This window comes from Myotis brandtii, unplaced genomic scaffold, assembly GCF_000412655.1.
Source record: "Myotis brandtii unplaced genomic scaffold, ASM41265v1 scaffold698, whole genome shotgun sequence".
NCBI classification, from domain to species: Eukaryota; Metazoa; Chordata; class Mammalia; order Chiroptera; family Vespertilionidae; genus Myotis; species Myotis brandtii.
In genome coordinates, this window is record NW_005370731.1 from 1,065,263 (window position 1) to 1,077,116 (window position 11,854).

The 11,854-nt window shown below is 53.7% G+C and overlaps 1 protein-coding gene across 1 annotated transcript; it reads right to left on the minus strand.

The window, feature by feature from the left end:
• Positions 1-8,244: 8,244 nt before the first annotated feature.
• Positions 8,245-11,848, minus strand: BCL7C (B-cell CLL/lymphoma 7C). The gene is made up of 6 exons (XM_005882051.2): positions 11,747-11,848; positions 11,145-11,223; positions 10,724-10,832; positions 10,459-10,620; positions 8,984-9,069; positions 8,245-8,440 (listed from the first exon to the last, which is right to left on the minus strand). Exons 1-6 carry the CDS (start codon positions 11,836-11,838, stop codon positions 8,315-8,317), a joined length of 654 nt encoding a protein of 217 aa, XP_005882113.1. The 5' UTR covers positions 11,839-11,848; the 3' UTR covers positions 8,245-8,314.
• Between the last annotated feature and the right edge of the window lie 6 nt (positions 11,849-11,854).

Sequence of the window (11,854 nt, forward strand, 5' to 3'; positions counted from 1 at the left end):
CGGCCGCGCTCACAGCCGCCGGACCAGCGCGGGCGCCCCGTTGGGGCAGTTTTCATGGATCCCACCCGCCTCACAACATCTTCAAAGATGTACATTAACTCCTCAGCGGGGTTGTCACACACTGCAGGCAGTGCTACTTTCTTTCCTTCGGCACTGCACTTCCTAAATTCCCTAGCGGTGAGTCTAAAAGTGAAAGGTGGAAATATTCACTTTCCAGCCATTTGGTTCACACACAGCGTCTCAGATGCCGGCCGTTCCTGACAAGGTTGACAGACGGACGGCCCAGAGATGAGGAAAAGATGGTTGGCTTCATGTTTCAGAGGCCAAAAGGCCCAGGCGGGTAAGTGCCTGCCCGAGGCCCCTCAGCCGATCGGTCGGACCTGGAAAAGCCCATCCCCACCCTGGGTCTGGGCCCGTCCCCACCACAGCTCCCTCCCAGAGCTGCCGGGAGACGGAGGGACCAGCCGCAAAGCCACTGCCACCAGAAAGCCCCGAACAAATGCGCGGGATGGAGAGGAAGCGAACTAATGCGCGGGGGCAGAAATGCGCGGGGTGGAGAGGAAGCGAACAAATGCGCGGGATGGAGAGGAAGCGAACAAATGCACGGGGTTGGAGAGGAAGCGAACAAATGCGCGGGATGGAGAGGAAGAGTCTGCCCCGTGCAGGGCAGAGGCGCCCACCAGACACGGCCCTGCCCTGCAGCAGTGCAGGCGCCCGTCCCGGTGTGGGGACTGCGGTGGCTGCGTGAGCCTGGTCCGCGTGCGCCTTCTGAAAGTGGGGAGCCACAGGGTGGGCCACTGTGAGATGGGCCTGAGCTCAGGGAGGCCTGGGTCTCCAGGAGGACGGAGGGCCCAGTGCTGTCAGAGAAACGCAAGCAGAAGAGGGGTGGAGAAAGGGACGTGTGCTTATTTTGTTCTTTCATCCGTTTACCCTGAATGAACACCTAGATAGACCCCAGGACAGCTGTAGCCCTCGGCCTCATTCTAGCCGGGGAAGTGAGATGGCAAGCAAAAGGGGAGGTCCAGTGACTAGTCTGAGCGTCAGGGAACCTTCCTGAAGAAGGTCAGAGCTAAGCCAAGGCCTGAAAGATAAGCAGGCACTGGCCAGGAAGAAAGGAAGGGAAGTTACCCAGGCCAGGGAACAGCAGGTGCCCAGAGAGGACTACTTCCGTGTGTTGCAGGGTAAGGGGAGAGGAGTGAGAGATGGGCAGGGGCCACGCTGAGCAAGTTTGGTGGGAGAACTGCATGGGCAAAGGCAGCTGTGAAAGGGAACCATGAGGCCCCGTGGCCGGAGGGCAGGAAGTGGCATGAGCATTCTGGAACAGTAGCTGAAGAGGCTGAGGAGGTAAGCAGAGACCTGCACCTGGAAGGCCTACAGTGCCTGGCTGCAGGGCCCGGACATTAGCCGGCAGGCCATGCAAATGGACACAAATGAGGACTAAGACACTAAGGAGCAGTGGGGATTGTGGCGACAGGAACGCACGCTCTGTCTCTGCGGCAGCCAGCGCTCCACCACCCCTGGTGATTACCACGCCTGGAGGCAGCCGCAATGTCTCAGACCATCTGCTCATCAAAAAGAGCTGAGAGTTCAGATTTTTTTTATATGAAATCACTTGATTTTAAATGTTTGCAATATATTCAACACCAGGTAAGCCAAGCAGATCATATCGATAGGCCAGTGGTTCCCAAACTCTATCACCTGTGGAGCTTTTACAAATCCCAATGCCCACGTCACCTCCCACACCAATGAAAGTGTCTGGGGCAGGAGCCAGGTATGAAATCCCAGGCAGTTTCAATGTGCAGCAAGTTTGAGAACCAGTGCTGTAGGCTAAGTACAGGCAAACCTCATTTTATTGTGCCTCAGAGGTGTTGCGGTTTTTACAAACAGAAGGCAAGACCCTCCACCAGCAAAAAGATCATGACTCGCTTTCTTGTGGTACTTGCTTTATTATGGTGGTTTGTGGTGGGACCCCAAAATCGGAGTACACCTGTGTGTCATTTGGGTTGCCAGGCAAAGGCAAGGGGAGCCTTGGGGAGTTCAGAGCAGGGGAGGAACAGACCAGTTTAGTTTCAGGAAAATCAGTCCTTAGGAGGAAGGCAGTGCAGTCTGGGGTGAGAAGGGGCAGTGGTGGGATCCTGCTAGTGACCAACCATCCCAGTTTGCCCAGGACTGAGTGGTTTCTTGGGACATGGAACTTGAAGTGCTTCGTCACTCTAGATCCTGCCCCTGATATAGTTCTGTCTCCCCAGATTTCTGGGGACTGATGCCACAAACTCTACATTCTAAAAGGGTCCCTAAGAAAGGGTCCTGTGTCTCCTTGGGGTACACTCACCTGGGGCGCTGAGCCCCAGGCCTGACAGGCTTGTCCAGGGAGCTAGAAACGGAGAGGAGTTAGAGCCATCTGTTCTCCACCTGGCAGAGCAATCCGAGTCAAACCCAACTCTGGAATACCACCAAGCAATAGAAAGGGACAGACTAAGGATCCAGGCAACAGTATGGATGCCTCTCAAAAACATTATGCTGCCCTAACCGGTTTGGCTCAGTGGATAGAGCATCGGCCTGCGGACTGAAAGGTCCCAGGTTCGATTCCGGTCAAGGGCATGTACCTTGGTTGTGGGCACATCCCCAGTAGGAGGTGTGCAGGAGGCAGCTGATCGATGTTTCTCTCTCATCGATGTTTCTAACTCTCTATCTCCCTTCCTCTCTGTAAAAAATCAATAAAATATATTTTAAAAAAACACACATTATGCTGAGTGAACGAATAGATGCAAATGAGCACATACTGCATAAGTCCATGCATATGAACATGTACAACAGGTGAACCTCGTCAAAACCAAAATCAGAACAATGGTTGCCTCTGGGAAGTTGGGACAGAAAGGGGGGACAAGGGCAACAGGAAGGGGCAACAGGAATTGGGGGAAGATAGTGATGTATTTGATAAGGGCTTGTGTTATGCAGATGTATGCATGTGTTGAAACTGACTGAATCATACAGTTAACAACTGGGCATTTCATTATATGGATATTTTGCCTCAACAGAAAAGAAAAACAAACTTATAAGTAAACTAGAGGCCTGGTGCCTCTAGTTTGTGCATGGGTAGGGTCCCTTGGCCTGGCTGGCAATCCAATTGGGCTGGCCAGCTTGGGTGGGGAGGCGGGGAGAGGGAGGGGAAGGGACACCGTGGGAGGTTGGCTGTGGGAACACACTTGACCACCAGGGGGAAGCTCCTGCATTGAGTGTCTGCCCCCTGGTGGTCAGTGCACATCATAGCCACCGGTCAATCAGTCATTCGGTGGTTCAGTCACTTGGGTATATATAGACTAGAGGCCCAGTGCATGAAATTCGTGCACTCGGGGGTGGGGGAGGGTCCCTCAGCCCGGCCTGAGCCCTCTCACAGTCCAGGAGCCCTCAGGGGATGTCTGACTGACAGCTTAGGCCCGCTCCCTGCGGGGGGCGGGCCTAAGCCGTCAGTCAGACATCCTTAGTGCTGCCACAGGGATGGGAGAGACTCCCACCATGGCTGCTGCGCTCCCAGCCATGAACCTGGCTTCTGGCTGAAAGGCGTTCCCCTGTGGGAGTGCACTGACCACCAGGGGGCAGCTCCTGCGTTGAGCATCTGCCCCCTGGTGGTCAGTGCGCGTCATAGCGACCGGTCATTCTGCCGTTCGGTCGATTTGCATATTAGCCTTTTATTATATAGGATATTAGTTGGGGAATCTAAGTCTGATCATGTCATCCTCTGCTGAGACCCCTTCAATAATTCTTCATCTCTTCCAGGGTAAAACCCAAAGCCCTGACGATGGCCTCCAACAGAATGACCATACACTCTGGTTACCCCAGGTGTCACCTGTTATCTGGGCATAATTATAAATGCATCATCCTCTTTTATTCTCAAAGTTTGAACGACAGAATATGTGCCTGCCTTGCCTATGAGGCCCTCCCTGACCTGACCTCATTTCCCTCCAACATACCTCTCTCTCTCTCCTTCCTCTCTCCCTCCCTCAGCTCCAGCCACACTGATCTCATTGCCAGGCATGCTCCCCCTCAGGACCTTTGCATTGGCTGTTCCATCTGCCCAGGATTCTCTTCCCCCAGATATCTGCATGGCTCTCTCCCTTACCTCCTTCAAGCTTTTCTTTAAATGTCTCTTAGTATGGCCTTCCCTGAGCTCCCCATTTAAAATTGCAATCCATTCTTTCCCCATCTTCCTTACTCTGTTTTTTAAAAAGTAGTTATAACTTCCTACATATGATATAATTTACTGAAAGTAAGCTCCATGAGGCAGGGATATTTTCTATTTTATGTTGTATCCCCAGGGCCTAGAAAAGTACCCAGCAAGCAGTACCCACAATACATGTTGCTGTGAATAAAGGAATTCCCCTCCCTAGTGGAGCTCACAGTCCGGTGCCAAAGCAAACCCAGACCATCAGGACAATAACCAGTGCTCCATGAAATGGCAGAAGAGGGGCAGGGGGCATGAAAGGAAAGACCCCGCCAGGAAGCAGAGGCTTGAAAAACAAGAAGGCATCTGCCAGCGGAAGAGGGGATGAGAGGGGCCCTCTGGACAGAGCAAATAGCATGGGCTAAGCCTCAGAGATGAAAAACAGCGAGTGCATTTGGGAGCGATTATAAGCAGCTCTGAGGGCAGCTGTGCAGGGTGGCGTGTCAGAGTGTGGGCTCCGTCCTGCAGGTAATGCGAACTGGAGGGTTCTAACCCAGGGCAGCAGCATGAACAGGTTCGGGTTTCTGAGACTGCCCACCTGCTCTGCAGAGAACGGACTGGGGGTGGGCAAGAGTGAAGCAGGGAAACCTACAGAGAGGCACCCAGGAAACAGCGGGGCCCTAGAGAAAGGGGCGTAGGGGAGGGTACTTAGAACAGAGACTTAATGGGACATGATAACACATGGGACATTGACTGTGACTTCTGGATGCTCCCATCTGAGCCAACTCCTGGCATTGGGTGGGGGGGGGCTACTTCCCTGCACAGGGGATGGTGGAAACACGTTAGGAGAAGGCAGAGGCTGAGGGTCTGGGACATCCAGGGGAGAAGTCTAAAGGCATCTGCTCTTGAGTCTGGAGGTGGGGGCAGAACTTGGAGGCAGAGATTCAAGGAGTAGCTGGGACCCAGCAGGGAGAAGAGCTCCATGGAGAGAAGAGCTAGGCCAGGGCAAGAGGGATTTAAGGGATCAGGAAGAAGAGAGAGTGACAGAGGGAGAGTAGCACTGGGGCCCCAGAGCCAGGGATAGAGAGTATGGTCAGGGGGAGGGGTGGGGTGGGCATGGTAAGGTGATGTTAGGGGTGTGGCTATGGAAAAGGTGGCTTTTATCCCAGGTCACTAGTAGGGGAGTAGGGGTTGCATAGGCCTGGGCTAAAGAACAGATGCCTGGGGCTTGGGAGCTGGGACCAGGAGGAGGACAGGAATCAGGGAGACTCAAGCTTTAGCCTTTCAAGGCTGTTCAGAAATGGACTCCTCCTCCCCAGTCTGACTGACAGGCAAGCCTCTGGCCTCTATCCCTAAACCCTAGTATCCTCATCTGTAAAATGGGGTAACGGGAAAAACAGCTGCCATTTATTGAGCACTTACTATGTGCCAAGCCAAGGACTCTCTCTCTATGTATAGCCTCATTTAATCCTCACAATAGTCTCACCAGGTGAATGTTACAGATAAGAAAACGGAGGCACAGAGATAAGTCTCTTGTTCAAGGTAACACAGTGATTGAATGGAGACACCAAGATTCAGACCCAGAGCCTGAATTCTGGACCATAATACTGTACTACTGACCCATACAAGGCACTTTACAGAGCACTCTCATCACCTCATGGGGTGGTTGAGGGGAATAATGAGATGACCCACACACCCAGAAAATGGCTGAGATTATTGGTGAGGCTGAATGATGCCCTCCAAAGATGTGCATGCCCCAATCCCAGAACTGGGGACTATGTTACTGTATCCACCAAATGAGACTTTGCAGCTGTGATTAAATTAAGGGCCTTGCCCTGGCCGGTTTGGCTCAGTGGATACAGCGTCAGCCTGCGGACTGAAGGGTCCCAGGTTCGATTCCGGCCAAGGGCATGTACCTTGGTTGCGGGCACATCCCCAGTGGGGGGGCGAGCAGGAGGCAGCTGATTGATGCTTCTCTCTCATTGATGTTTCTAACTCTCTGTCCCTCTCCCTTCCTCTCTGTAAAAAATCAATAAAATATATTCAAAAAAATAAATAAATAAATAAATTAAGGGCCTTGAGACGGGAAGATTATCCTGGGTCATCCAGGTCCAATGTCATCACACGGGTCCTTAGAAAAGGGAGGCAGGAGAAAGACAGAAAAGGAGACGTGCTGATGGAAGGAGAGAGGGGGTGTGGGGGGGGAGAGATGCTATGCTGCTAGGTTTGAAGATGAACGGAGCCAAAAAATGCAGGAGGTCTGCAGAAACGGGAGAAGGCAGGGAAACGTTCTCCCCATGAGCCGCGGGAAGGAACCAGCCCCGCCGACACCCAGACTTTAACCCAGCCGGCAAACTACGGCCCTCGGGCCGTTTGAAATGAATAAAACTAAAAAAAAAAAAGACCGTACCCTTTTATGTAATGATGTTTACTTTGAATTTATATTAGTTCACACAAACACTCCATCCATGCTTTTGTTCCGGCCCTCCGGTCCAGTTTAAGAACCCATTGTGGCCCTCGAGTCAAAAAGTTTGCCCACCCCTGCTTTAACCCGTTAACACTTACTTTGGACTTCTGACCTCTAGGCAGTAAGTTAATAAATTTGTGTTGTTTTTAGCCACTAAGTTTGTGGTATTTTGTTATAGCAGCAACAGAAAATGAATATATCACATCACTACACACCTGGCTCCCCTGGCCAGCTCTGGCTCAACTGCTACTGCAGCTGCTGTCGTGAATCACCCTTATATTTTTTAATAGTTCTTTAAAGTCCCAATTTGATTCTCTGTGAACCTCAGTCTCTTCCTTTGTTAAAAATAAAAATAGGGCTGGGCCTGGCCAGATGGCTCAGTTGATTGGAGCGTCACCCTGTACACTGAGAGGTTGGGGGTTTGATTCCCAGTCAGGGCACATACCTAGGTTGCGCCGGGCTTGGTCCCTGGTCGGGGCGCATATGGGAGGCAACCGGCCAATGTGTCTCTTTCACATCGATGTTTCTCTCTTTCCCTTCCTCTCTCTAAAATCAATAAACATATTTTCAGGTGAGGATTTAAAAAATAATAATAAAATAAAATATAAAAGTAGGGCTAATACACCTGACCCTAACTCTTTTGTAGGCACAGAATAATGACGGTGCTTTACATTATCTGAAGGTTCCCATAAACCACCGGGACAGATGAGGTCTAGTTATTGCCCCCATGGCTCAGATGAACAAATTAAGGGGAGGGAAATAGCCCATGCAGAGCCACACAGCTAGTAACAGAGCCAGGACTTGGACCAGGACTTCTGACTTCAGTTCTAGCACACTGAGGTTCATGTCTCAGAGCTTAGCTCATGTGCCACCTCCTCAGAGAAGCCTTCCTGGATAGCCTCAGCCCATTCATTCATTCATTCATTCACCAAACAGTTGCTATGACAGCTCTGTGCCCAGTTGGTGCTAAGAAAACTGGGGACCAAGTTCTGCCCTCAGAAGCTCACACCTTGTGAAGAAGACACACAAACCAGCCAGCCCAAACAGCCTGATAAATACTGAGGCAAAGGGAAGGAAGCACAGAGGGAGCCCAAAAGAAGGGAACCCGACTATGCCTGGGGCCAAGGAAGGCTTTCTGGAGGAGGTGGTGATGGAGCTGGGGACAAATAAGACTCAACCCCGAGTGTGGGCAGGTTCCAGAGGAGGAATGACTGCGCAGAGGCAGCGAGGTACGATGCTGCAGCTTCCTGAGGGCAGCAGACGGGTTGGGCCATCCCGGGCCCCGAAGTCCCTCTTGGCCTCCATTTCCCTGTGTATGGATGGGAATCGTGGGCCTTGGTGCCCAGAGCTTTGGCCATTGCTGGGCCCAGGTCCCTGGATTCCTCCTCTGGCTGAAGGTCAGGAAGGGTCAAAGGTCAGGGGTACAGGGCAGGGTGGAGGGAGCGTCAGGGAGACAGGGTCCTGGCTCAAGCCCCCATTCCATGTCCGACTCATGGTGTGACTATAGGAAGATCCTCTCAGAGCTTCAAGTGACACCATCTGAGAAGTGGAGCAGGAGACAAAGCTGGCTCCACAGACCTCCCCAGCCCTGACCGGGAAATGACGTGACACAAAATTACAAAAGGGTCTTTATTTGTAAAAAATCAAAGGGGCCCCTGGGGCAACAGGAAAGACAGACCAGCTTCTCAGGGGTCGGGGGCATTGGGGCAGATGCGCTTGAGTGGGGGGGCGCCCTCCGAGTCCTCGGTGTCACCCTGGGCTGCCTCGGGGACAGGTGGCACTGGCTCAAAGACAGGGTAAGCTTCGGGGGCCTGGAGAGGAAGGGCGGACAGGCATGAGCTCCCCCGGGCCCAGGAGTGCAGCCTCCTCGCCTCTGCTTTCTCCAAAGCCTCCACTCCATGCCCCTCCCGGACCCAGGAGTCTAGCCCAGAGCCAGGGACCCAGAATGCAGATTAAATGGGGGACTGGACATAACACATACTGTTTTGGGGAAAGAAACTGGTATTTGGTATTTCTGGGAAATACATCAAGGTAGTCCCTGTAGGAAGTCAACTTTGTGGGGGACTTTCTTAAGCTCATTGTATCATTTACCGTTTTAAAAAATAATACTTGGAGGAGCACCATGATCTTTTCAGGCTTTTAATGGTCTTAGGTCAGCCCTGAGCTGGCCCGCAGGACTCTGTTTCTAAGACACCCTTTCCTTTTCCGTCCCGAGATCCCAGCTCTGAGCCCTCAGCTGTGTCTGAGTCCGCATTTCCCCCCCAGACCTCAGGAGCGCAGCCCCCAAGCCTTGTGCTGCCCCCGAGCCCCATTCCCTCCAAGACCCGGGAGTCCAGCCTTCTGGCCTCTCTCACCTCAGCCTCCAGCAACTCTGGGACAGGCTCCTCCTTGGTCAGCATTGGGGGTTCATCGGTGCCGCCTGCAGTGATACCCCCGGGATCTGGAACGTCAAGGTAACAGATAGTCCCTGAGCAGCCGCTCTGAGCCACAGCACAGGCCGGGGGGAAACAAACACCAGTCACATAAGCCCCGGCTGTGGGAGCACCAGGAGGGAGCCAGCACCTGGCTGCACCCAGGAAAAGACACGGGAAGGACATTAGCTGGGATCCTGATGGGTGAGTAAGATCTGACCAGGCAGATGGGGAGGTGGAGCGCATGTTAGGCAGAGGGAACAGGCACTTCGGGAGCACAGATTCTGGGGTTGGACTGCCGGGGTTCAAATCCTAACCTTGGGCTAGTGACCTAATTTCTCTGGACCTCAGTTTCCCCGCCTGTAAAATGTAGGTAGTTAATAGTAGCTGCCACATGAGCCTGTGTGAGGATGAAATGAGATAATACAGGTAAAGTCCTTAGCACTGTGTCTGGCACATAGTTAACTGGTGCTCAATCCAGGCCACTTATTGTTTTTATATTAGTAAAGGTCCAGAAGCACACGGCACAATCTAGACACAGCCATAGGCCCAAATCATGGTGTTCCTGAAAGGGAACAATGAGGTCACGAGGGCACGGTTCACAAAGGGCCCAGAGTGGCAAGCTGGGAGCCACTGAAGCCTGCGAGCAGGAAAATGACCCCGTCAAACTTGTGCTTTAGAAAAAGTCGCTCCGTCAGCTACGTGGAGGTGACTGAGGGAAAGGAGACCTGCAAGGAGGCTGGAGTTCGGTGAGGATGAGAGGTGACAGAGGCTGGGGAGGGAGAGGGAGGTGGGCGATGCTGGGAGGAGGTACTGACCAGCTAGGGCCTTGACTATATGGAAAAAAGAGAAGCTGAGGAGCACTCGTGCTCAAGGCTGGTGAGCTGGGCGGTCAGTTTCTCATCTATAAATGGTGATGATAATCCTCATAGGGTTGTAGTAGGGATTAAAGGAGATAAAATAAAACATGTAAAAAGCTTAGAAGAGTGCCTGTCACACAGTAAGAGCTCAATAAGTATTAGCTGTCACTATCACATATTATTAATTACTCTTAAGATTAGCACTGTTATTGATTTCGAAACAAATATTTATTGAGCACCTACTATGTGCCACGTGGTGTTCTGAAGACACAGTAGCAAACAAGGTCAATATGGACCCAACATTCAGGCAGCTGACGTGAGGTGGACGAGGGAAAGAACGACACTTAGGTAATCATTAAATTTACATGAAAATCCCAGTGATAAGTTATCAACAGACCAGAAGTCAAGAGAAAGGTCCCTGACCTTCCGCGGGAGTCAGGAAGTCCTCCTGAGGAGGCACCGGAAGAGGGGGAGCAGGTACAGGGATAAGCTGGTGGCTTCAACCTTGGAGAGGACAAGACTCAGAAGGGAGGGCTCCTGGGTGGCACCTGGTCCTACCTCTCTCCTGGCCTAGCCGTGGAGGCTGGGCTTCCTCCGGGACCCCTTCCGGTGGTCCGGAAGGTGAGGCAGGGCGGCTGGGCTGCGGGGTGCCGCCAGGGCTGGGCTCAGTGCCCTTTTGCAGGGAGCCTTCCGAATGGAAACTCTGGTTACTGTTCTCATCTGTGAGAGCAAAAGTCGAGAGGGTTGGGCCTGAGGTCCCCAGTCCCCTCCTTCAATCCCATAGCCCCCCCCTCCCCCCCCAAGTCCCAGGATCCCTACATACCATTGAGATCAAGCAGAATGAGGGGACCACCCCCTCGGGGGCTGGCACCCCTACCCCGACGCTCCCGACCTCGGGATCTCTCTGCCCCGCCACCTGCCCTCCGTCGCTCCTGGGGATTAGAGGGGTAAGGATCAGAGTCAGCGCTTGCAAAGCCCCCACCCTACAAAAAAGTAAGCGGAGGCCAGAGAAGCGAAAGGCCCTGCGTGAGGTGACGAGGTGGTGCACACGGGGTGAGGTCTTGAATTCCCGGGTCTGGAGCAGGAGAAAGGGAGAAGGGGTGGAGTTGCCAATAATTGTTAACATGTGTCTGGGCTGCTGCATTTGAGGTCTCAGAGTGGGGACTGGAGGTGGAGGCCAGGATGGGGAGGGGCTCGCCTGGGGTTGTACAGATGCGGGGTCTGGTGTGGGGGAGCTTGCTCACCTCCTCCTGGGGGTCCACCACTGGCACCCACTTGAAGATACGAAGGGACGTGTCGCCCACAGTCACCCAGCGCTTCTCCCTGTGGGAGAGTGGGGGGACTAGGTCAGAGAGGCCGGAGCTGAGAGCCTCCCTCGGCAGCTAGGCACATCTGGGGGTACCTACAGAGGGGTGGGTGGAGCACAGGGAAGGGGCAGCTTTGCTGATGGGGCATCGTTAGAGGGAGAAAGGGAACCAACCGGCAGATCCCAGGGCATCCATGGAGGTGCCTCCAGTGACAGAGAAGGGGGCCATGGCTCACAGACCCGGGGTAGACATGGGCACCGGGCTCGGGCCTGGCTTGGGGTCGGGCACACTTTGGGGAGGAGTGTCAGAGCCTTAGGGGGCTGGGCATACATGGGGGCTCCTGCTCTGGAAGGGCACGGCTGGGGCACACGCTTTGTAGACCCCAGGGTGTAGCCAGAAGGGGACGGAGCTCTGTAGATCCGGGGCGCCGCTGGCGGACACACCTAACACCTGGGCCACCGCTGGTGAAGGGCGGGCAGACGCCTTCGGAGGAGGAACGGCCCTGCCAGTCCCGACCCTGGCCCCGGGACAGCGCTCACCATCTCCGGACCTTCTCGATGGTCGCCATCACCTTCTTGATGTCATCCTTGGCCCGGCTCCGGGTCTCAGCCCGCACGGTCCGGCCGGCCATGCTGGCGGGGCTGGGG

What these genes read in the sequence shown, in the direction of transcription:
- BCL7C (XM_005882051.2), bottom strand. Translation starts at nt 11,838, where the DNA reads ATGGCCGGCCGGACCGTGCGGGCTGAGACCCGGAGCCGGGCCAAGGAT. An exon ending in CATTCTGCTTGATCTCAATG is followed by an intron (nt 10,621 to 10,723) that starts GTATGTAGGGAT and finishes TTGCTCTCACAG; the next exon opens with ATGAGAACAGTAACCAGAGT. An exon ending in CAGAGTTGCTGGAGGCTGAG is followed by an intron (nt 8,441 to 8,983) that starts GTGAGAGAGGCC and finishes CTTCCTCTCCAG; the next exon opens with GCCCCCGAAGCTTACCCTGT.